Source organism: Clupea harengus, chromosome 5, assembly GCF_900700415.2.
Source record: "Clupea harengus chromosome 5, Ch_v2.0.2, whole genome shotgun sequence".
NCBI classification, from domain to species: Eukaryota; Metazoa; Chordata; class Actinopteri; order Clupeiformes; family Clupeidae; genus Clupea; species Clupea harengus.
In genome coordinates this window covers 24,904,222-24,927,090 of record NC_045156.1, presented here as the reverse complement: position 1 = coordinate 24,927,090, position 22,869 = coordinate 24,904,222, and the positions used below count along the sequence as shown (strand labels likewise).

Below are 22,869 nucleotides of genomic sequence, written 5' to 3'. Positions count from 1 at the left end.
AAAAGATGTATTCAATTTCCCTCGGGATAAATAAAGTATCTATCTATCTATACTCTGCTAACTACGTAGGCCTACTACCTTCACCAGTTGGATAAGTTGGAGCAGTCAGTGGTCGCCTTCCACCAATTCACCTTGCCCTTGGTGACCACATAATCGTTCTGTATTACCTATTTGTATTAGCCATTTCACACAATTCAGAAAAACGAAAACGTGCAGGAATTATAGGCCTGTAATTATAATGTTATGAATGTGCGTTATTTGGAAGAAAGTCAGGTGTGACTGCTATACAGTGGATCCCCCGCCCCCCCTTGTCCGTTCCATTTGGGAGACGTGAACTGTCCCCCGCGCCCCCTCCCCTTCCCCCTTCTCACTCAGGATCTGTTCACGGCACCTTCTTAGCGAGCAGAGGCGCCTACAGCTGCAGGGGGCGCCAATTTGCCAATTCCACACACAGTGATATGATGGATAATAGAAAACCGCTTCGCGGCCCAGATGATTTTTTTTTTAAGTGCTCTTGCCGCCCCCCACGTCTTATGAAAAAGTGCCGCCCCGGGCGGCTGCCCGGGTCGCCCGTGCCTAAAACCGCCCCTGAGCACAGGGGTTCTCAAACTTTTGCAAGCTGGGCCCCCTCAAAGCTGGTTAGGTGTAGTTGGGGGTCCCCCACCCCCCCGCCGCCCTCAACTTCACCACCATAGATAGATAGATAGATAGATAGAATAGCATATTGTTATTGAAAGGCCCATGGTCACACCTTTGGTCAAGGTTAGAATATTGTTATTGTTAGGCCCATACAGACAATTATTATTACTATTACTACTATTTAGGGTTCCTCTGTCAGGAGGAAACCTATTGTTATTGTAGGTATTCTTATTATTATTCTTGTACCATTGGAGTCAATGGCAGCCCCTAGAACCGTATGGTAACTTTTTCTGAAATTTGGCACACTCATGAGGACAGTCCCTTCTTTACTCACACCAAGTTTGATGTCTCCCACTAGACCACTCTAGCGCCACCAACGGGTCAAAGTTGGACTTTGGTTAACACTGTAACTTTTGAACCGTTTGACCGATTTTCAAACATGAGGTACCATTGGATTCCTTGGATCAAGACGAATTAAACCGGCGTCAATTTCCGGTTATATAGATTTTCCGCTATTTCCGGTTTTATCAAAAACCTTTGAAAGGCCTCAACTCCTACAATGTTTGTCAAATCCTCTTCAAAATCACCAGAGATGATCATCAGACCAAGCCTCACAAAATGTATCCAACAGAATTTTGATCCTCACAACTGTTTGTCCGGTACAGCCACTCAAATTCAGCAGAAAAGCCGCCAAACAGGAAGTGAAGTCATATCTCAGCAAATCTTTCAGATATCAACACCAAACTTGGTAAGCACGTGGAAGACACTACAACATGTTCCCATGTGCAAAGGCAACTTCATATCTTCAAAAATGATTGATATAAAGCAAATTGCATTAATCGCTAACGCTAAAAGAATGCTTTACACATTTTTCATTCAAAAAGTGATACTCTGATTCAATCACAAGTTCATATGAAGACACTTGAGAATGTTTAGTACACAAATCTGAAAAAAAGTTGACTGTAAGATGAAAAGTAGATTTTTGGCGAATATTTGAAACATGCATGCTTGGCTAATTGCTAGCACGATTTTCAATGTAATCTCTCCCTCTCTCCTTCTTCGCTCCCGTGCCAATTCTCACAGACACAAACTTTCCCCTGACACACCAAAAGCTTGGCAATACGCACACACACCATTTCATGACATTGTGGCCTGACCAAGGCCCCGCTCTCTCCTTAGCTTGAAGCCAAGGCCCTTGTGGATCTTGACAGTATTGCATTTCAAATTGAATATCCCATTGGTAAGTCTGCAGCATGGATTTTTCTATACAGTGACAAATTGTGCAGAATATACATTTTTCCCTGGTTCGCAATCTTTGGAGGAACCCGCCATTGCTGCCTGCAGCTATATTTATTATTATTATTGTTATTATTATTATCAGTAGTATAGGCCTATTAGAAGGCTATTATTATTAGCATCTATGTGAGCCTGTATGTTTTCTTACTATTATAATCATCATTATTATCACCATCATTATATTATTACAGTGCATGAAATGCCCTGTATTGTTATCCAAACTTTTCTTATTCTTATTATTCTTTTTACCTTTTTCTGCTCTTAATTCAGCTCGAACCGCTTAACGTAGAAACTTCGTTCAAACTTTGTCGCGTAGGTCTTGTAAAAGACACTTGCGCCAAGGTTCCAAGGCTCCTCTTCTCTCTGTCCCTCTCCATTCGACTGTATAACTAGGAATATTAAGAGACAGCTTCCATACTCTACTTTTCTTTCTCTCCATCTTTCTCGTTATCTCTCTGTCTACTTTCTCTCACACTCCATATCTCTGCTTCACTCCATTTTTCTCTCCTTCTTTCAATATTTTCCCTCTTCACTCTCTCTTTATCTCTTTATCTAGAGCCACTCTTGTTCACTCTTTGTTCCTTTCTTCTTTCCTTCTTCCACTCTTCTTTCCTTTCTTCACTCTTCTTTCCTTTCTTCTTTCCTTCATCCACTCTTCTTTCCTTCTTTCCTTTCTTCTTTCCTTCTTCCACTCTTCTTTCTTTTCTTCTTTCCTTCTTCCACTCTTCTTTCCTTTCTTCTTTCCTTCTTCCACTTTTCTTTCCGTCTTCCTATCTTCTTTCCTTCTTCCACTCTTCTTTCCTTTCTTCTTTCCCTCTTCTTTCTATTCTTCTTCCTTTCCTAACTTTTGCATTTCATTGTCCCAACTCCTAACTGGATGGTCTGGAGACAGTCGGGGAGGAGAGAACGCAAGGAGGCTGGACTGTTTTTTAATTTTTATTTTGTTGTTTGTTTGATTCCTATTCATATTCTTATTTTTGTTGTATGTCTGATTCATATTCACTTCCCTGCACTCAAAGCACATTGTGTGTATGTAATTTTAATTTTATTTATGTTATTTTATTTTTTATTTATTGTCTGATTTTGATTTATGTTTGATATATACGTTAATGCTTTTTTTTAGGTTGTATAGCCTTTTTCACTCTGGCATGGGGACTGCCAATGGAAACTAGCCTTTTGGCTACAATTGGGTGCATTTACATCTTAATGTTCATGAATGTACACTGTCCCTCTTCATCAAATAAACAAATTGATTGATTGATTGATTGATTGATGGTATTTCCTTCAGGAAATGCATTTTCTAGTTCTAGTTACAGTGCATGAAATGCCCTGTATTGTTATTCCTTCGTTTCTTATACTTCTTCTTCTTATTATTCTTTGTACCGACTTCTGCACTTAATTCAGCTTAAACCGCTTAACTTAGAAACTCCGTTCAAACTTTGGCGCGTAGGTCTTGTAAAGGACACTTATGCTATGTATTTTTCATTTTTCTAAACTTTATACTTTTTAAGATATTAAAGAAAAACTAATACAATTTCTCCCATAGACTTACATTGGGCCATTATGACATCATAATAGGGTCTTTAAACTGGCTTGCACCTGTGCTTCACTGACACCTGCGCCAAGGTTCCAAGGCTCCTCTTCTCTCTGTCCCTCTCCATTCAACTGTATAACTAGGAATATTAAGACACCTTACATACTCTGCTTTTTTTCTCTCCATCTTTCTCTCTATCCCTCTCACTCTACTTTTTCTTACACTCCATCTCTCTGCTTCACTCCATTTTCTCTCCTTCTTTCAATATTTTCCCTCTTCACTCTCTCTTTACTGTCTTGCAGAGCCACTCTTGTTCACTCTTCTTTCCTTTCTTCTTTCCTTCTTCCACTCTTCTTTCCTTCTTCCACTCTTCTTTCACTCTTCTTTCCTTCTTTCACTCTTCTTTCTTTTCTTCTTTCCTTCTTCCACTCTTCTTCCACTCTCCTTTCCTTCTTCCACTCTTCTTTCACTCTTCTTTCCTTATTTCACTCTTCTTTCTTTTCTTTTTTCCTTCTTCCACTCTTCTTTCCTTTCTTCACTCTTCTTCCACTCTCCTTTCCTTTCTTCTTTCCTTCTTCCACTCTTCTTTCTTTTCTTCTTCTTTTCTTAACTTTTGCATTTCATGCACTGGTATTTCCTTCAGGAAATGCATTTTCTAGTTACTATTTTAATTAATGATAATCGACCAATTATTATTATTATTATCATAATCAAAATTAGTGTTATTAAATCATTAGGCTATACTATTATTATTATGGGCCTCGTGTGATCTTTTTCAAAAATCTTGCAGGTCTGTCAATGTGAGACATGAGCCTGCTTTGCCTTGCAATTCTCCTCAATTCTTGGTGCAATGTTTGATAAACAGGTCATCCTCGATCTGTGCGCGGTTGCGATATTTAGCAAAGTTGTCCTTAGATTAGGCTATGAATAGGCCTACTGCAAGTGCAGCAAGGTAATCTATAATACACTTCGGCTGCCTAAGAACACATTTTCAGGCGTTCATGAATCTGGCAGAGATCTTTTTCTTACGTTGGTTTTCCGAAGTCCGTAAGAAACATTTCAGAAGAAACTTCAGAAAATGTTTGAGAATGAGGGCCTCAACTTTCATGAATGCCAAATTTGTTCCTAAAACACCGGAAGTGGAGTTCAGAAGAAATTCCTTTCTTAAATTCTTCTTAACTGCGTTCGAGAATGAGGGCCAATCTGGCCGATTTACCACTGATATTTAGCTTTCTTAAATTCTGGTCCAAGTTAAGAACGAATCCCAGATGAGAAAACTTTAATGAATGCCAGAATTGTCCCGGAAACCCACTGTTTATATAGCAATGAATATATGAAGGAAACATGAGAGATTGCACAAACTCTGCAGCGTGTCATCTCAGTGAGGGTGAGTGCCTACCATGCCTGCAGTTATTTTTATACACAGAAGCGTAGGTGCCACTCGTCAACGTTTAAATGATAACTCTCCGTTTTAATTGGTGGATCAGAAAACGGAACCGTGTGTTTGATTTGTTTGTGTCAGTCCAGCCCCTTGCATTTCGTTACGGAGGGAGCTTTCACTAACCACTGATGTTTTTTTCCCTCCTTCTGTGACATCGCGCCCCCCTGGGAGAGTGTCCGCGCCCCCCACTTTGAGAAACACTGCTCTAGCAGTATACAGACCCTCGCTCTAGCAGTATGGAGACCCTTGCTCTAGCAGTATACAGACCCTTGCTCTAGCAATATACAGACATTTGCCAAATAAATGTCTACTGCTGTGGTTTTGTAGTGCACCCATCTGGTAGCAAGTCCAGGTGAGCAGGTTGTAGACCCCAGAGATCCACCCTTTGGGCTGGTGAAGGTAAAGTGTTCAAAGTGTCCCAACATCAACACCATCACAGAGGCAGCCCACATGAAGTTCACTGGGGGGATACCCTATCGCAAAAATATATATATATATATATAAACACACATATTACACCCCAGTGCAGGGTAAACTCACCATCACTGGCTTTGTCTGGTGTGACCTTGTGACAGACCCAAAGGGAGACATTATGATGGAATGGATCTGGTGAAATGATGTCTTCATCAGTTCTGTAAAGAAAGTTTAGATTTGTTTTACTACAACACATTCATGGACATAATGGTTTAATTTAAAGAGTGTGCATGAGTGAGAGGGAGATACTGTATACACTTTAGACTTTAGACTTTTTAATAGTCATTCATATCTATTGACTCATTTTTCACAGATATATGCAGGCATTTACAAATTTGTCTATACATGTACAAATCTCCATACACTTGCAAATCTCATTACACATTTAGAGACGTTTTTTACACATTTACAAATCTGATTAGGCAATCACAGATTGAGAGACAGTTACACAACTCCCCACACACATTTGCAAATAATTCTGTCACAATATTAACTTCTGCTTACAGTTCTATACTGCTGCTAAGCTAGTATAAGGCTAACTGACAGAGGAATTGACCCATAATGTGTCAATAATGCAGTAACACTTACACATATAGGCTATTATCATCATAATGTAATGTATGATTAATGTTAAGTAATTTGTTTTTTTTTCCGGGTGCTTGACAAAGCACTGCTCTGAGAAATAAGTAGTTTTAACCTTCATGTTGTCTTAGCAACATGGTTACACTTTTTAATAATGCTTTTTGTCAAAATTTGATTTCTATTAATAATTTTTTTTACGACTGTTGTTTAATAATTCATTTCTAGTTTTCAAGCCCCCTTTTAATTATGTCGTAGGCCTATCACTGGGTTTTATTAAAAATTAAATATTTGAACATAAATCTTAGGATTTTAAGTATTTTTTGTATTTAACAATTAACAACAGACCTTTAACATATACACCATCAAATCTGTTACTTTCAAACATTAATGACTCTTGGTCCTAAATGACTGATTTAAGACAAAAATGCACACATATTTATATCAACACCCAACTGACTGCATTAAATGTTACATCTGACAACTATTTATTTTCACTCATAAAGCTTTAAGTATTATAGTCTTTTTCATTCACAGTCATTTTTGACCAGAGGCACAGCAAATGTAACAATGTTAAATTACTTGTTAAATAAACTTCATGAATCTTACTCTAATTTATGTTATCTATTCAAGAAGGGAGGGTGAAAAAAAGGCATGAATCCTCATGAGTTAAAGAAGACTGCATCTTCAAAACGGTCATTTTGACAGAAACACAACAGGAGGGTTAAGTTTAATAGTATCACTTTTTTGCAGTTCAGTCTTTCACCATAAAGCTTAATTTATGGTCGGCCTTTTACGCAGACCCGTAAGCACCCAAGACACGTCAGCGTCATTGCAAACCCCCTCCGAGCACCTTTTGAGTGCTTGCGTGCGTCTCCCAAATTTTTTAACTATCCGACCAGTCTACGCAAGCCCCACGCAAGCCGCAAGACTGTGATTGGTCCAACCCATCGCTGTTTACCTTGTGGGTAGTAGCGTACATTAGATAGCTGGCTCAGACACCTCGCAAATACCCTCAGACGTATTTTTCAGTTACAATAACGGGGTTTTTACATTGCACAGTGTCTATTCCTCTGTAACTTTAAAAAAATCTAAGCAAAAAAAAGACAAACAAACAACTTTTATGTACAAATCGACCATCTACGGAGTATGGTCCGCCATTTTTTTATTATTATTCTTTTGCGACACCCACCAACCGAAGGAGTGTCTTTTGTTTATGTGCGTTTTAGGTAGCTGTAGTTTCAGAATCCTTACTGCTTTAATGTATTGTTTATTATTGCATTTGACACTGAAAGATGCGCAAAAAATCACCCAGGTCAGAGATTGTAAGGAAGAAGTCATCTACCAATCCTATAGCACTGTAGTGGCGTTTGCCGATTGCTGCTTCTGACTGGTTGGATTTGGTGCTGCTGTCAGTGGGTTGCAATATTGCTGTCTTGCATCTGGCTTGGGTATTTTATGATGCAGTGTAAAGGGTGTATTCAGTGGTGTATTTCGTGTATGTTGTGTGTGTTTACAAGTATATGTCATCCGTGTTAAATCAATGTACAAAACGATTATAAGCCCAACGCCCCTGACTGGTTCTAATGCCCACTGCCTACTGGTTTGGATGTATCTGGAGAATAAATACACATCCTGTAGGCGTTGAGTACGGGACCATTCATATCTACTATAATGTTCACCCATCTTCTGTCCATATCTATCTATCTGAATCATGTTTAACTATCTGTCGTCATTTCCCAAAAAAAGCTCTTTGCACTGCCAGGATTTGCCTATTTCCCAACATGTCAAAGCAAGTTCTGGGGATTGGAACTAAGCTCAGAGACTGGGGGCAAATACTTCAGAGGTCAGGCTCACATTTCAGACATACCTTTCGCTGCACCTTCTAGACATTTGTATTTTGCCACCTCACGAGCCTGCCCTCAAAGTGGTGCCAGTTGGCCAGTTAGTATCCTGCTGTTCAAATGTTGAGATGGATTATGTTTCCCTATAGACTATACATTTCCAAAAGACTCTTCTGATGAAGCCTAACATATTTCAAACATTTCAATTTGTAGAATTGTTTGATGTTGTAGCGTGTCTGTCACTAGTGATCTGGCCAATAATAAAGACAGATACATTGTCTCCCATTGATCGGGGCTTTGGTCACCCATACGGCATAGCCCATGTAGCTAAAACCATTGCCTCTCTGATGTGTGTCCTGGAATGAAGTGCTTGTTGAAGCGAAGATGGTGATGGCCAAGATGCTGACTATCTGGGGTGAATGCACAAGCTGAGCACTTGTACTGAGTAGAATGGGTAGCTACTGTATGCAATTCCATCACTCTGTGCTGGTCTGTGTAGCATTTTGAGGTGAATTCATCACAGGATAGGTTTGGGATTAGGGGTTATTTTCACTTTAAACACACTGACACATTTAAACACTTAAAAAAATATACCATACAGTTAGCATAGATTCAATTAATATGACTCAAAACTGATTATCCAAGATTTAATTAAAAGGCTGATCATAGTATCATTACAAAGACATCTTCTTATCTGAATATAGGTTTATAATAGACTAACATAATTATAGTTTTCTATAGTAAGGGTAGTATAAGTCATGGTAGCCTACTCGTGTAACTGCAGGGGGAAGCTTGTAAACAAATGTGTTCAAACTTGCCAGCTGCCACCAGATGACAGACGGCTTGTAAAGTTTATCAAGTGTAGTATACTATTCCCTCCAAAAGAGGGCAAAGGCGTGCGCATAGGCTATTATTGCAACCATCGAAACAACCATTGACACTTAGCTGTAAAAATGCATTGTATCCCTTTTGAACAATGTTGTTATAATTAGGTCGTGGAAACTGAAGTATTACTTGATAAGACGGGCTGTCTAATTTGTACTATGTTGAACACAGTATTGTAAAATATTTTTTTCTTCACAAAGTGAATTTAACTTCCGGTGCCATTTACAATTTCCCAGGCCTCCCTGCGAAAGCTCTTCCTTTTCTCGTAGTTCTGTCTTCGGTGGAGACAGCCCAAACGGTGAGCCAAGTAAAATCTTTAATCATCTCTTTGTTTATCAATTCTATAAGCACAATCTTTTGTATTTCACTCGGTAATTTAGAAAGTCGTCCCAAACGTGACGTTATTTTTGTAGTGCCTTTAAAAAAAGATGAATTATGAAGCTACACGGGATATGGCAGTCCTCAATGAAACCCGATGAAATGAGCGATGCGGTTGACTAAGATGTTGATTAAATACGTTAACGTTACAACAGTCTTTGCAACTAAGCGCACCTTAAACATGTGAACATTAAAGTAAAAATGATGTGCCAAAGCTGTAACGTAGCTCCCAGTGCTAACGTTAGCTAAACAAACCATGAATATGCTTGCATGCTGGCTAGTTATCTTCCACGCTAGTTAGCTAACTTGAAGCATTCAGGCTAAGACACTGTTAAATAATTGTTGTTTAGCATAATTATTTGGTAGTCATTGCGTTTTTCATTGGTTATCAGTTGTTGCCGTCAGCTAGGTGGTTTTCGTTAACCAGTGTTAAGTTGCAACCTATGTAAGGTGACTGTCTGTGGTAGCGTTAGGCTCTACCCTAGCGGTGTGCACGTTCCTTATAGTAGGACATCTTGTCCATGACACAAAACATTTTACTTGTCTTGTTTGCAGTCACCATGGTGGCCCTCAGACCCCTCACGAAACCTAAAATTGTGAAGAAGAGGACAAAGAAGTTCATCAGGCATCAATCGGACCGATATGTCAAGATCGCCGTAAGTTGATAACTCAAATCCTGACACTGATTTCGCAAGTGTCATCTGTTTTGCTTTAAGTTTAGTGTCTTTTTCAACCTGTATATAGTTTTAAGGATTGCTGTGATTCCTTTAGAAAAACTGGAGGAAGCCCAGGGGTATTGACAACAGGGTCCGCAGGCGATTCAAGGGTCAGATGCTGATGCCAAACATTGGTTATGGTAGCAACAAGAAGACCAAGCACATGCTGCCCTCCGGATTCAGGAAGTTCCTCGTCCACAATGTCAAAGAACTCGAAGTTCTGATGATGAGCAACAAGTAAGTGTGATGTGTTTCAGTGGAGGGTATACAAAGTGAAGTTGTGGGCCACCTGAAGGGTTGTTTACAATGGGGATGTGGGTTGTACTGCTTGTAGCGGATTCCTTGAACAGTTTGGTAGTGTACAACATTAGTTATGGCAGTCATCCAGCTTTTGTGGATACTGTTGTGGTATCGTGCTTGGAGTAGTGTTAAGGATGGTGATTGAGCTTCTCGTTTTAAGTTCTTGAAACTTGTTACTCCATATAACGTAACAATAATTTGAAACTCTAGCTGATGTACAGAAAAATTGTGAAGTGGTGGTTGGATTTATTTTCTAGTGAATTAGATAAGTGGTTAAATTTGCCTGTCTCCTCAATCGTACCTGCAGGGTTTTCTATACTCATGTCAGGTATTGACCGAGGAGGGAGAAGAGTGCAGAGGACATACCCATTCCAGCTTAAGCTTTCCCCATAGCTCATAGCTGGAAGATAATCTGCAACGCAACACATGAACATTGAGATTATTATAAATTAACCTAGCAATTAAAGCATGAGTTGTTGCAATTATTTTGCAAATATGTTGCAATTATTTTGAGCAGCATACATTGGATGCATTTGCTGTAAATTAAAAGTATGCCGTTCTCGCTGACTTCTGGCAAGACTTGGTTGCAGTGGTGATGCCCTTAGGGATGTCTAATTGGTGCATCATTTAGTATGCCTCAGTCAGTTTTGAAATGTACGAATTGGGTATTCTACATTGAAAGTGTTTTCATTACACCAGATTCCTTTTCAAACTGAGGGAAGTTCCAGAAATATTTCCCCCCGCATTGCGCATAGCATTTATTTTGGAGATGGCCATTTGGATGCAAAGATCATCTTTAATGTACAATGTTTAGCATTAACCATCTTTAAAGTCGGTGTGTGGCACTTATCTGTATAACACGATTCCTTCTCTCTGTAGGACCCACTGCGCAGAGATCGCCCACAATGTGTCCTCCAAGAACAGGAAGCTTATTGTGGAGAGGGCAGCTCAGTTGGCCGTCAAGGTTACCAATCCCAATGCCAGACTGCGCAGCGAGGAGAATGAATAAACTGGCCATCGATGTGCGTTGTCTTTTCAATAAAGTAAAATGTATAAAACCCAGTACTTTATGTGTGGACTGCTTCTTTGCCAGAGTTAAGGTTCAGTGTACTGTCAGAGTATTGATCTGAATAAGTTGTGTGCAGCATCGTTATTCTAAGGTCACACCCCCACCCATCAAAACGGCATTTAAAGCAGCAATAAGGAGTTCTGTTCCAAAACTAGCAAGCTAACTACCTAAAAGACATGCATAAACCTTGCGACCACCCAAACACTGATGGAAGCTTTCCAACACACTAACTGGTGTCATGCTGTGAAAGCTTTTCTCCCATTTTTGCAGGGTGTTCCAGCCCGGAACACAGAACTACATGGGGCATGTCCTAGATGGCTAGTGGGAAAGGCACAGGTGTTTATCTGTCCTTCACATGACCATATGCTATCAAAATGAATTTGAGGACGGTACCAAAAGTAGTCTATAAAACCATATCTCAAAAAGTGTCATTGTTGCAGTGTTACTTTAATGTGGCATTAAAAATGTCAACGTATGGCATGAAAAACTGCTGACATGTAGATATGCTACAACAAATACATGCCATCATAACCTTGGAATTGTAGAATTTAGGAGTCAGACAAGCTCAGGACATCTGATGTTTGCCAAACTACACTGAGAACTGCCATTTTCATGAAGTCACTTAACCCTCCTACTATCTTTGGGGTCAATTTGACCGCATTCAATGTATATTGTCTAAATAAATGATTGACAAACATTTGTTTGCTACATATTTAATTACTTTTCCTAATTTAATGGGGACAACTGGGTAAACATTATATTAACATGTTCTCAATGTCCTGTACACCAGCTGTACGCATTGCTGTTCTTTGGGCTCAATTTGACCCCAGGCTGTTTTAGTTGTATAAAACATAAGAAATATCAACATTTTACACACATTGTTGCTATTCTTGATAACAGAAATATTATTTTATTCCAAATATTATAGATAACAATATGTACTTAGAAATAACATAAAGCCATGAAAACACAAAAAAGATATCAATTTTAGGTCAATCAGTGAGATTTTATGGTGATCTGCATATTTCTCCATAGCCGCGTAACAGGTATTCTGGATATTTAAGGGGGGTGGGTGGGGGCGAGGGTTGTTTTATTTAAAGGGCTATTTAGGTAGTCAACAAACAAACATAAAGTACCTGACACATAAACTTGGGTGTAACCTTCAGTGTAACCTACGCCAGAAATTCACACGTGAGTTCAGTCTGTTTTGAGTGGTGAAAATCAAATCGATTGAATCTTGCGCAGGTAGTTATAAAAATTCAACTCATTTCAGTAAGTGCTGTAAAAAGTAGTCATTCCTACTTTGAACTACTGTGTGTGTGTGTAGTATCTGTGGTTGGCTACTACCCTGGCTCAGGTCTTGGCACCTCGCTATTGCTACATATATTACGCTGAACCTTTTGAGACTAGAATTGAACAACCCATTTGACTTGGTGAGGCCTTTAACTGGTATCCATGGCTTCCACACCGCCTGACATGACGTCTCCTTGCACGCTCTCAAAGATGGTGGCCATCTCTGCATTGGAGCGAATCTGGTTGGCAAAGTCTGCCATGGCAGGGCTCTTCTCGACCTCGCTGATGGAGAGGAGGGCAGCCACGGCACGCATGGCAGAGCGCCTAAGCTCCTCCTGCTTCTCAAACTCCTGCTTCACCGATCCCGCCTTCACCTGGAAACAATAGGGGAGGATGACTGGGTACTATAATTCAAACTCCCTGAGTGGCTTCATAATATAGTAATATTAACGATGTAACAACAAAATACTTCAGAAATGGTAATATTGCAAATTCAAACCCTGAACTACTTGAAAAATATTGCTGTCAAATCAGCTCTGCATTATATTGCAACAATGCCAATGTAGTCTATTTTGCCCTTCATGTAATATGACGAAAAGGCATGAAAATATGAAGTATCAAGGGAGGAAATGTCACCTGTGGGAAACAAAGTGGGAGGACCACTAGGTGAGTGCTATTCTAAATCCCAAAAGATCAGAATTTGATTGACTGGCTATGTCAAAAACGCCTAATAAATAACTTGTTATACTAGTTGGCATTGTATTGTCCTTTTGTTCTGCCAGTTGAATATGGGGGTAGAGGAAAGAAATAAACCTGTGAAAGTCCGGGATTAATAACAGCAGGTCTCTTTAAGGTGTTCAGTTGTGTCACTTCAGAAACATGCACATCATTGGCAGTGCAAATTTGGTTATATGGCACAAACAGCTTGGGAAAAAACGAAGGGCCTCTGCTGAGTAAAAACAGCCTCATAATGACTAGATGGTACCTTTGTAGTGCATGTGGCCCTCAGTGGCTCCACCAGTCGATCCAGCCTCTGCACTACTGCACTGGGGCACAGAGATGACAGCCTGGCCAGCATGATGAACGTCAGCATCTGGAGAAAACAAGTGTCATGGTCAGATGACATAGATCAGACAGCGATGTTAGAAGTGTACTCAAAGTAGTATCCTCCTGAGACAGACAGACATTTATTAACATCATCATCCAGGGAAACATGAGGCCCACATTGCAGCTGACGAAGAAGTGAACCAGTGTGACACTTGAGGCTTCGTGTCAAATCAGAGGAGGATTTGTCCTAATATCTGCAGTGGTTCAAATAAACTTCCCGAGGGTTATCACTAAGGAGGTGTCCCAACTCTTCAACAGTTAGACCATGATAGATGGTGAACTCTCATCAGTTTTATATTCGTGTAGTTGCATACTCTTTAATCTTGAGGTTCACTACAGACATTAACATTATACAACTTGTGGCTCACCCTGATATCATAGTGGTCCTTGAGCCCTTCCTCCACGTGGTCAAGGAATTCAAAGATGTCCAGGCAGTCGAGACAGCTGTCCAGCAGCGTGTACATGCACTCAAACGCAGCTTTGCGCACGTCCAGACCGTCATCCACTGTGTGCTTAAAGGGTCCCATCTCTACCTGTGGCAAAGTAGAGCACAAAGTAGAGGACCTATTATGCTGATATTCAATGTTCATAATTCTATTTTTGGGGTCTACTAGAATTGATTTACATGCTTTGATGTTCCAAAAACGTATTATTTTTCTCATACTGTACATCTCTATTAGATGTTAGAGCTCCTGTGTCTTTTAGCCCTCTGCTTTCCCTTCTGATGAGCCCAGTGGGCTCTGATTGCTCAGCTAGATGGGCAATAAGGATTGCATCATCTTGTAACAAGGGGCTGGAATTCCAACAAGGTATTTTAGGCAACTGAGAAAAGTGGTTTCTCTGGGAGAGTATTACTCCCTCTAGCGTGTACTTTGGGGTTTGTAACTTACCAGACCGTTTACATGTACAAAAAGCCTGTCACATATCACACTCAACCGAGATAACGCTTCCCCAAAACTCCAAAACTGAAGTAATCTTCCACAGAACATCATATCACTGTGTGCATGTGGAAGGTATGTACCTCTCGTATAAGGTCTTTTCTGATCTGTGTCTCGTTGTAGAGGTGAGGGAGCACTTTACTTAAGAGGCCTCGAATCAGTGCAGGCTTGTTGTGGGCTGCTGAGTTCAGCATCACCAAGGCAACCCGCCTCACATTCAGATCAGGGTCCTGCAGGGTCTTCAGGAAGTCACCTTATATCACATAGGCAAACTGATGTATTTGTGTGCTGTTTTACAGGACAGGTCATATTGAGATGTGAGGCTTCTTTAAATATTGGATACTTTGTTGAATAGATAGGCAGCTTTAGCTATGGAATGTTTCATTTGTTTTAGCAGTAGATCTTTGCGATGGTAAAATAGAAAAGACACAATATAGATTATTCATACATTTAACCAACAAAGTGCTTACCTATGCAGCCTTTCAGTAGTGAGTCAATGGGCACGGGCTGATCAACAATTGTGAATTTCACAGCTGTGACAACGGTACTGCGTGCGAGAGGGGACCCTACAAGACAGAGTTCCGCTTCTTGTTTTTGACTGCAATGTTTCAATACTGAGCATGCATGCTTCCAATTGTGGGCATAAAATTGTCAAGATGTGTTCGGAGTTATAATAAAATAGTGATAAAGATAACTCATTGTAAGCGTAATTCATTACATAACATAAATACATCATAAACATATGGATGTACTGCCTCATGTTACACCTTAAAACAACACATGAACCATTACTATTATGAAATGGGAAAGTAATTCATACTGTATAGATGTACAGATGAACTGCTTCCAAAAAGACCTAAACCTCTGATTGTGGTGTTAGGTGCATTATTTCACCTATAGGAGGAGCGCACAGACTGAAGGTACCCCACCTGATGACAGCTGCTTCTTAAGCCGGGGCAACAGCTCAGAGGGGTTGGCCAGTGTGAGCTTCCCCAAGCACTCAGCAACCACGTTCCGCGTTCCCTCCTCAGGGCACTCGCAGTTCTTAAAGAGCAGTGCCCAGACATTCTCTAGATGGGGCTTAAGGTGCTCGGGCGAGGAGGCGCTGATCACCTCCTTCAGGGAGTGCAACAGCAGGTACTGCTTCTTGGGCTGGCTGCCGATCTCCGTCAGCATGAAGGGCAGGTACTCCTCCAGGTTCCCCACGCAGATGTTGCCCAGGGCGCAGGAGGCGGCCGATTTGATCTCCTCGTTGGGGGATGAAAACGCCTCCAGGATGACGTTCCTCAGCTCCTTCTGCCCGCTTAGGTTCATGGAACGGCCGGCCTCGCCCAGGCACAGGAAGGACAGGATCCGCACCGACTCGGATGACTTGGAGCTCTTCACTTCCTGGATGAGGTTGGTGATCATTCCAGAAGCTTCTTTGGTGCATGCCGAGGCCAGGGCAGCCACACACTTGGCGACGGAATAGTAGGCCTGGCGATGCATGGGAAGATCTGATGTTTTAGCTCCATAGAAGGGACCTGTTAAAGCTTTCAGCAGATCATTGTAGCTCATGTTGCTGGACTTTGTCAGCACCAGGGCCTGCAAGAAGTCCAGGATGGAGCTCAGAGCCCCTCCCTGGAGCAGCGGGGAGTGGACCAGACGGAGCACCTCGGGTAGGATAGTGCCACCGATCTTGGAGGGGGAAGATGGGCAGGCTTTAGCCATGCAGGCCAGAAGCGTGATGGCCACCTGAGACACGTGCATGTCACTCTCCTGGATGAGCGCCGGCAGCTCCGCGAGCACGGCATCGATCATGGGCGGCTTGAGGCTGTCACTGTAGTTCGTCACGATCACGTTGAGAGCGGTCAGTGTGCCCAGCTTGAGGGCTCGTTGCTTCTTCCGCAGGAAGGAGGCCAGGATGGGGATGCCCTCTGTGAGGATGGGACGCAGGTCGATCTTGAGCGGGGACGCCGCGACCAGTGTGATTGTCTTCACGGCCGTGAGGCGGGTGATCTCGTTCTTCAATCTCTCGAGGAAGATCTGCAGGGTGGGCTGCAGGTCTCCACCCAGTTGGTCTCCAAGATGGCTGACGATGTAGCCCATACAGGAAATGGCCCTCTCCTTCACTTCCTGGTCTATGTCTGCTGCCTTCAGCCTCTTTACGGTGGCAGAGAAGATGTCTTTCACATAGGGTTTGGCGTCAAAAGAGGAGGGTTTGTCCACTGGTCGAATGATCTTCACCACCTGTAGGGTGACTAAAAGGGCTTCAGAGATGATTTTGTAGAAGGAGTCGTCCACACAACGCACAACAGGCGGTAAGATGACGCTGATGTGGGGGTGAAAGACTTCAGGGGTATGGCTGGACAGAAGAACATGGAGGAAGGCAAGGGCGTCAATCTTCATGTTGGACGAGGTGGACTTATCAGTGAGGGAATACACAATACCTGCATGTTGAGGGAGATTTCAAAGAGTAAGAAAAACGTACACTCAAAATATCTGAACAGAAGCCTGCCATATCACTGTATCCTTCAAAACACTGTGAAAGCACAGAAAGTCACTCATGAATTGCATGGAGACATGAGCGGCATGATATCCATAATGTGTCATGACACTGTAACTAATATGATGAGAGTTTGGAAAGATTACAAAGCCTATGTGGCAGTCAGTCAGCATATACCTGAGGGCAATGTAAGTGGCAATGAACAGACAGTTTAAGACCTCATGAGCGTTACAAATCCTTATACATGTTGGCTTTATGCATCTGAAATGTGTAAGGATTCATGAAACCAAAAACATTATTTTGAGAGGATTGAGATGCTTATGATAGCCATCAAGACCTCAGGGGACAATACAATTATTTCTGACAATATATATTAGTATAAAGGAGTGTCACATCACCGGGTATGAGTGCAGGTATGTGCTCTCCCAGGGCTCCGGGCAGCACGTTGGCCAGCTCTGTGAGCAGACTAACGCAGCCCTGTCTGGACTTCATGCTCTTCTCCTTCAGTTGCTTATGCAGGGCCTTCACCACTGTGGGCACCTTAGAAGCCAACATCGTATAGTATTAGTATTTGTTCTGAACAATGTTCTGTATAAAATGATAATGATGTTTGGATTTGTCGTTAACAAAGTAACAAATAAGGTTGTTCTCAGCAAAACAGTTTGAAGCAAAAATAGTCAATGCAATAAGTCGTATATCAAATTGTATGGCTTACTTATAGGGCCTATAATGCTAAACACACACAGGCCACAAATTGATGTCAGAATGTATTGGCGGGCCTGATTCAAAGTTGTAGAGGGCTTTGTTTGGCCCACGGGCCTTGATACTGACATGTGATTGAAGTGTACAATAGCCTACCTACAAAAATGTATTGTATTTCAGTATTACATTTAAGGGCTTTTAGTCATCACAGTGAGTTTCCTGCCTAAGATTTTAATCAAATAAATAATCAAATCTAGCCTTGAATAAATGCCGATATTCAGTGACAGTTATCAATCCCACTGCATAATTGAATTTGAAAATTAGGGGCCTTACCTGTTTCTTGAGCAGGGTGACCGCGGGCGACTCTTTTGCCCCAGGCTCAAGGACAACTGTTGCCCCCGCTACCGGGTGGGTCTGCCTGAGGAGCGCCACAAAGGCCAGGAAGATGTCCGTTCGCACGTTCTCCTCGCGTTCCTTGAAGCAGGACACCAGGGTGGGGCAGACGGAACCGTACAGGTCCACCAGAAGGTCACGGCGATTGCTGATCACTGTCTCCAGGCACTTCACTGAGGACCGTCGGACCTTCCAACTCATGTCGTCATCGTCACTGTACTCATCGTCTGACTCTGGGGAGAGATTCCAGATTGATGTTAATGCATTATCTATGGGGCACACCTAAGACTTCCTCTCAAACCAGTATTATCATTTTTTTTATTTGTGTGTTTATTTGTGTGTTTTCCTGGGGTTTCGTAGAGAAGTCTAATTAGGTCTAATTTATTTACTCTTAATGGAAGCATGGCAGCTGTTCAGATTCAGTTTCTTTAAGTATGGCAACACGACCAAGCCACAGCACAGGGTAGAAAAACAACAATAAAAGACTTGTAACTTGTAACTTGTAACTTGACTATTAAACAGTACCCTCATCTTCATCCTCTTCAGTTTCCATGGAATCCTCTTGGTCATCGTCCCCATCATAGTTATAATTGGGGTCATAGGTGATGTACTTCAGACATAATTTAATCACTGTGGTGATGTGAGGGGACATTTCCTTGGGACATCTTAAAAAAAAACAAGGTATAAATAAATATGGATTATATGCTTTAGGAAACAAAGAAGTGTTAAAAACACATTGTATGTATACTTCATTTAGCTATCATTGGTGTTTTAAACCGGTGACATATTTCTGCTCTTTAAAATTCATGGTCTCAATTCAATTTCATTTCAATTCAGCATTCTTGAATGCTGATTCTCGAGACAGTTTCAAATTGAAGTGAGTCCTTGCAGCCGGCTGCTATTTTCTCTGATGGCCTAGACAGCTGAATTACCTGTCCAGCTCATGTTTTTTGTTAGACTGATGTCCTAGACTGCTGTGGCATTAGCCCTGCTAAATAGTTTGTCAGTCTTCTATGATGAATTACCAGCTGTACTAAATTGCTATTCTGTCTTCAGTCGTTACACCCCTGTGTTGCTTTCTGTATTCCCACTGGAGTTTCTATGATTACCTTTTTGATATTCTAATGTATAACCAGTTGTGTGTGTGTGTGTGTGTGTGTGTGTGTAATGTAGCTTCATTATTCCCAGTACAGCTACAAATGATGTTTACCATCCATACCACCGCTGCTGCTTGTTGGATTATTCTACTGTAACACTAGTGGTGTACAAATAGCAGAGACACAGTGCTGCCTTACCTGCGCACAAAGGCTTCAAAGGCCTGAAAGCAGTACTCCCTCAGTTCATCATCTTCAACATTGCAGAACTTGACCACCATTGGCACAATCTTCTCAAGGTGTTCCCCTACAAGACAGGGAGGATTACCCTGTGTGGATTAGCCAGAGGTTTGTGTGCCATTCTCTCATGCCATCTCTGGTAGTTACAATTTTCTGTTAAGTAAATTATACACTAACATAATCATATAATTCCATCTGCAAGTTGTTATTTATATTATATATACATGTACACTTCTTTACTTACATAGAACATAGTCTAAAAGTATCAAAGAAACCAAGGCCTATCCCCAAAAGCAACCCAAAAACAGCAGTGCCCAGAAAAACCCCCAACCTAAACTCTAAGTCCAGTCAGACAATCTTTGCATAACAGTCTGCATAACAGACATTCAGTATTTAAAGGATGAGTCTAAGCCCTCGGCTAGGCAGGATACTATTACTTCAGCGCAGATATGGCCCTGGGGCAGCTCTCACCGACTCTGTGTCCTCCGTGGTGACTGACGGTGGCCAGGCACTGGATGTAGGTACGGGTGTTGGAGGTGGGGGTGCCGCGGGTGAGCTCGGTAAGCAGGTGCTCCGTGAGCTGTGTGAAGAGGGCTGGGCTGCAGCTGGGCACGAGGTGGCCAAGGGCGATGATGGTGCGCTTCCGCACGGCCATACGGGAGCTGGTCAGCTGGGGCAGCAGGCTGGACAGGATGGAGATGTGGAAACTGGACAAGGCGCCACTCAACCTTCACACACACACACAAACACACACACACACACACACACACACACACAACCACAAACAAATGCTCACACACAAAAAAACACACATATGCAGACACAAATAAAGTTGTGTCTAAGTTTAAGTACACACAAAAGGATGTTCTTAAACATGTATGCCATCCACATGACTATAACCAGCTATTCAGGTCTTAATAGTTTCTAATAATGGTTTTTTGGCTTTTAAACATTAATTTTTTTTTATTGCTGAATATCATTCAGCATCTTTCCCAGCGTAAATGGCACATAAAGAGTGTGAAAGGAGTTAAATATTTGAAGTTTGCATTTAAAACAGTTAATAGTCCATGGCTCTTTTTAAAGGGCGAAGCAGCATGGCTACCTGCTGAGCATGTCTGACAGGATATCCAGAGCCTCCAGTTGGATGGACACGTCGTCCTGCTTCCCCAGAGCTCCGATCAGCTGAGAGGTGATCTTCTTACACACGTTACAGGTCAGGGCCATGCCTGGGAGAGTGGACATACAATACATCACAGCACAGAGACAGTAGGACAAAGACAGGGTCAAAGAGCATCACAGAGGAGTCTGTAAACATTGTTGAATGGTAACTGCTATGATAATATCACTGCTTACTTTTTTAATTACTGTATCACTCAGTATGCTTTTTGATTGCCCTAAGTGATTACTTTTGATTACTTTTGAAAATTCTGTAGACTAGAGTAGTGGTTCCCAGTGCCCCCTCCCCCCAACATCCTGGTGCAAAGACTGAGAAACTCATATAGCCGTTTACTATTGACTTTCGGCTATAACAATTCTGTGAGACTAAAGACGGTTGTGGAGTTGGGCATAAATACATACACATATCAATACAAAATATAATAGTAACAGTACAGAAAGGACAATGACAGCTTACTTTGTATTGTAGGTTACTGTTTGGAGTAAGATGGCAATCACAAAGGTCACGGGTTCAAATCTCAAGAAGCTCAAAAACAGATATAACATGTAGCGTTCCTGTCCTATCAATTACTTTTGATAAGTGCCTGATAAATGCAAATGTGATTTAAATCAATATCTTACCTGAGGTTGTTGGCGGTAGCTCAGCAATGACTGTTTTCAACCCCATGCTGGAGATGTCTCTGAGCTGCTCTTTGTCTGACACCATATTACTGCAGAGAGTGTCCACCATGGTCTCCACCTGGTACTCCTTCACCTTGCTCACGAGGGGACCCAGACTGCACAACCCCATGTAGGATGTCAGTAAGAGAGAAAAAAATTGAATTGAACTTAAGAATTTCCAAGACCAAGGCAACCTCCTAATAATGACACTTTCAAAAGCAAAAACTTACTGAGTTATGAGAACTAATGACATGCTGACTTGTGAAATGTGTAAGAGCATGTTTAGTGGAGGAGCTTAAATACTAATAATAGTAAATGTAACAGCTAACAGTGTGATAAAGGAGATAGAGTGCCCTCTCACCATTTTACTGCCAAATTCTGGACCTCTCCATTCTTGTCCTCCAGTAGTTTGAGCAACATAGCCACCACCTTCCTCTCACTGTCCTCGTCTAGTTTTATTGAGTCCTTCTGCAACTCCATCATCAGGTCATTGGTGGCCATGAACCTGAAAGGCACATTAGATATTCCATGCTACACATTCTACTGAGGCATTCCACACCACCCTTCCAAACCCTTGATACATTCCTGGTAAGGACTAATCTTACATGGATCTTGTGATACTGTAAAACTTATGAACACTTGTGGAAAGATTATATGCAGAGCAATTTTCATTGTTCTGTAATTCATAAGTGTACATGATATGCAATGGATGGCCATAAGAGCACTAAAGCCAGCTGAGTTTTTTTGTAAGCCTACATGTGCTTCACTCTATTGATAGATGACTACAATAACAATACGTCACTCGACCAAGGGGTTTCCTGCACAATAGTGAGAATGTTAAGGATGAGAGAATTTGAATTGAAGAGGGCTTCTGCAATCTCACAGAAGATTTAAAAGTATTTTTATGATAATGTAGAGGTGTGTCTTCAAATAAAATAGGCTGTAATCATGACTATGTTGTGTTATGTAGGTATTCTTTAAGTAAGGTGGTGTATTATGCCTATAAATTCCATTTGTATCTTAAATTCAAATGTTCAGACACCATGGCTTTAACCTGCTTGTTTGATATGAGGTTGTTGTTACTTTGTGGGTGAGGAAAGAGGTTCAAAGACTGGATTTATAATGACAGCAGGATCTATGTACCCAAGATCAAGGTTATTATAATAAACACTGAAACTTTGTTACACAATTGTCTATTCTTGGAGAGTGATATTTTTTACATCGACTACGCTATAACATTCCATTACAGAGACAAAATAGTTACTAACACCGCAAACAAATACAGAAATCACGACAATCATGATCAAACATGAAAACGATTGCTGTCTTACCGAAAATCTTTGTCAGTGGATGTCATTTTTTCTAGCAAATTAGAGATGTAATAGGCGACACTCGACATCTTGACTGTTTTAAGTTTTACAAACACTTGTATGAATAATCTTCGTATGGAAAAGTTTTAGGAAATTAGGAACAACAGTAGAACATGACGGGAGAAGGTGGCTGGAATGACGCTGTCAGACCAGAACATACTGGGAAACTTGACACTTGCACAAGGTGTTATAAATAGCGGGGATACATTAATTTGAACGTTTGCTGCCCTCTAGTGGAATCTTTGTGTTAAACAGT

At 41.4% G+C, this 22,869-nt stretch overlaps 2 protein-coding genes across 2 annotated transcripts; one reads left to right on the top strand and one right to left on the bottom strand.

Moving 5' to 3' along the window:
• Positions 1–8,837: 8,837 nt before the first annotated feature.
• On the top strand, positions 8,838–11,151 carry rpl32 (ribosomal protein L32). The gene is made up of 4 exons (XM_012822682.3): positions 8,838–8,990; positions 9,626–9,726; positions 9,842–10,023; positions 10,966–11,151. The coding sequence occupies exons 2-4, from the start codon at positions 9,631–9,633 to the stop codon at positions 11,093–11,095; spliced, it is 408 nt and encodes a 135-aa protein (XP_012678136.1). The 5' UTR covers positions 8,838–8,990; positions 9,626–9,630; the 3' UTR covers positions 11,096–11,151.
• A 1,171-nt stretch (positions 11,152–12,322) lies between these two features.
• Positions 12,323–22,778, bottom strand: cand2 (cullin-associated and neddylation-dissociated 2 (putative)). Its single transcript, XM_012822639.3, has 15 exons — positions 22,575–22,778; positions 21,605–21,748; positions 21,205–21,359; positions 20,510–20,633; positions 19,879–20,135; positions 19,369–19,474; positions 18,599–18,738; positions 18,014–18,306; positions 17,377–17,518; positions 15,423–16,922; positions 14,964–15,059; positions 14,577–14,746; positions 13,924–14,088; positions 13,434–13,541; positions 12,323–12,822 (listed from the first exon to the last, which is right to left on the bottom strand). The coding sequence occupies exons 1-15, from the start codon at positions 22,640–22,642 to the stop codon at positions 12,598–12,600; spliced, it is 3,693 nt and encodes a 1,230-aa protein (XP_012678093.2). The 5' UTR covers positions 22,643–22,778; the 3' UTR covers positions 12,323–12,597.
• Between the last annotated feature and the right edge of the window lie 91 nt (positions 22,779–22,869).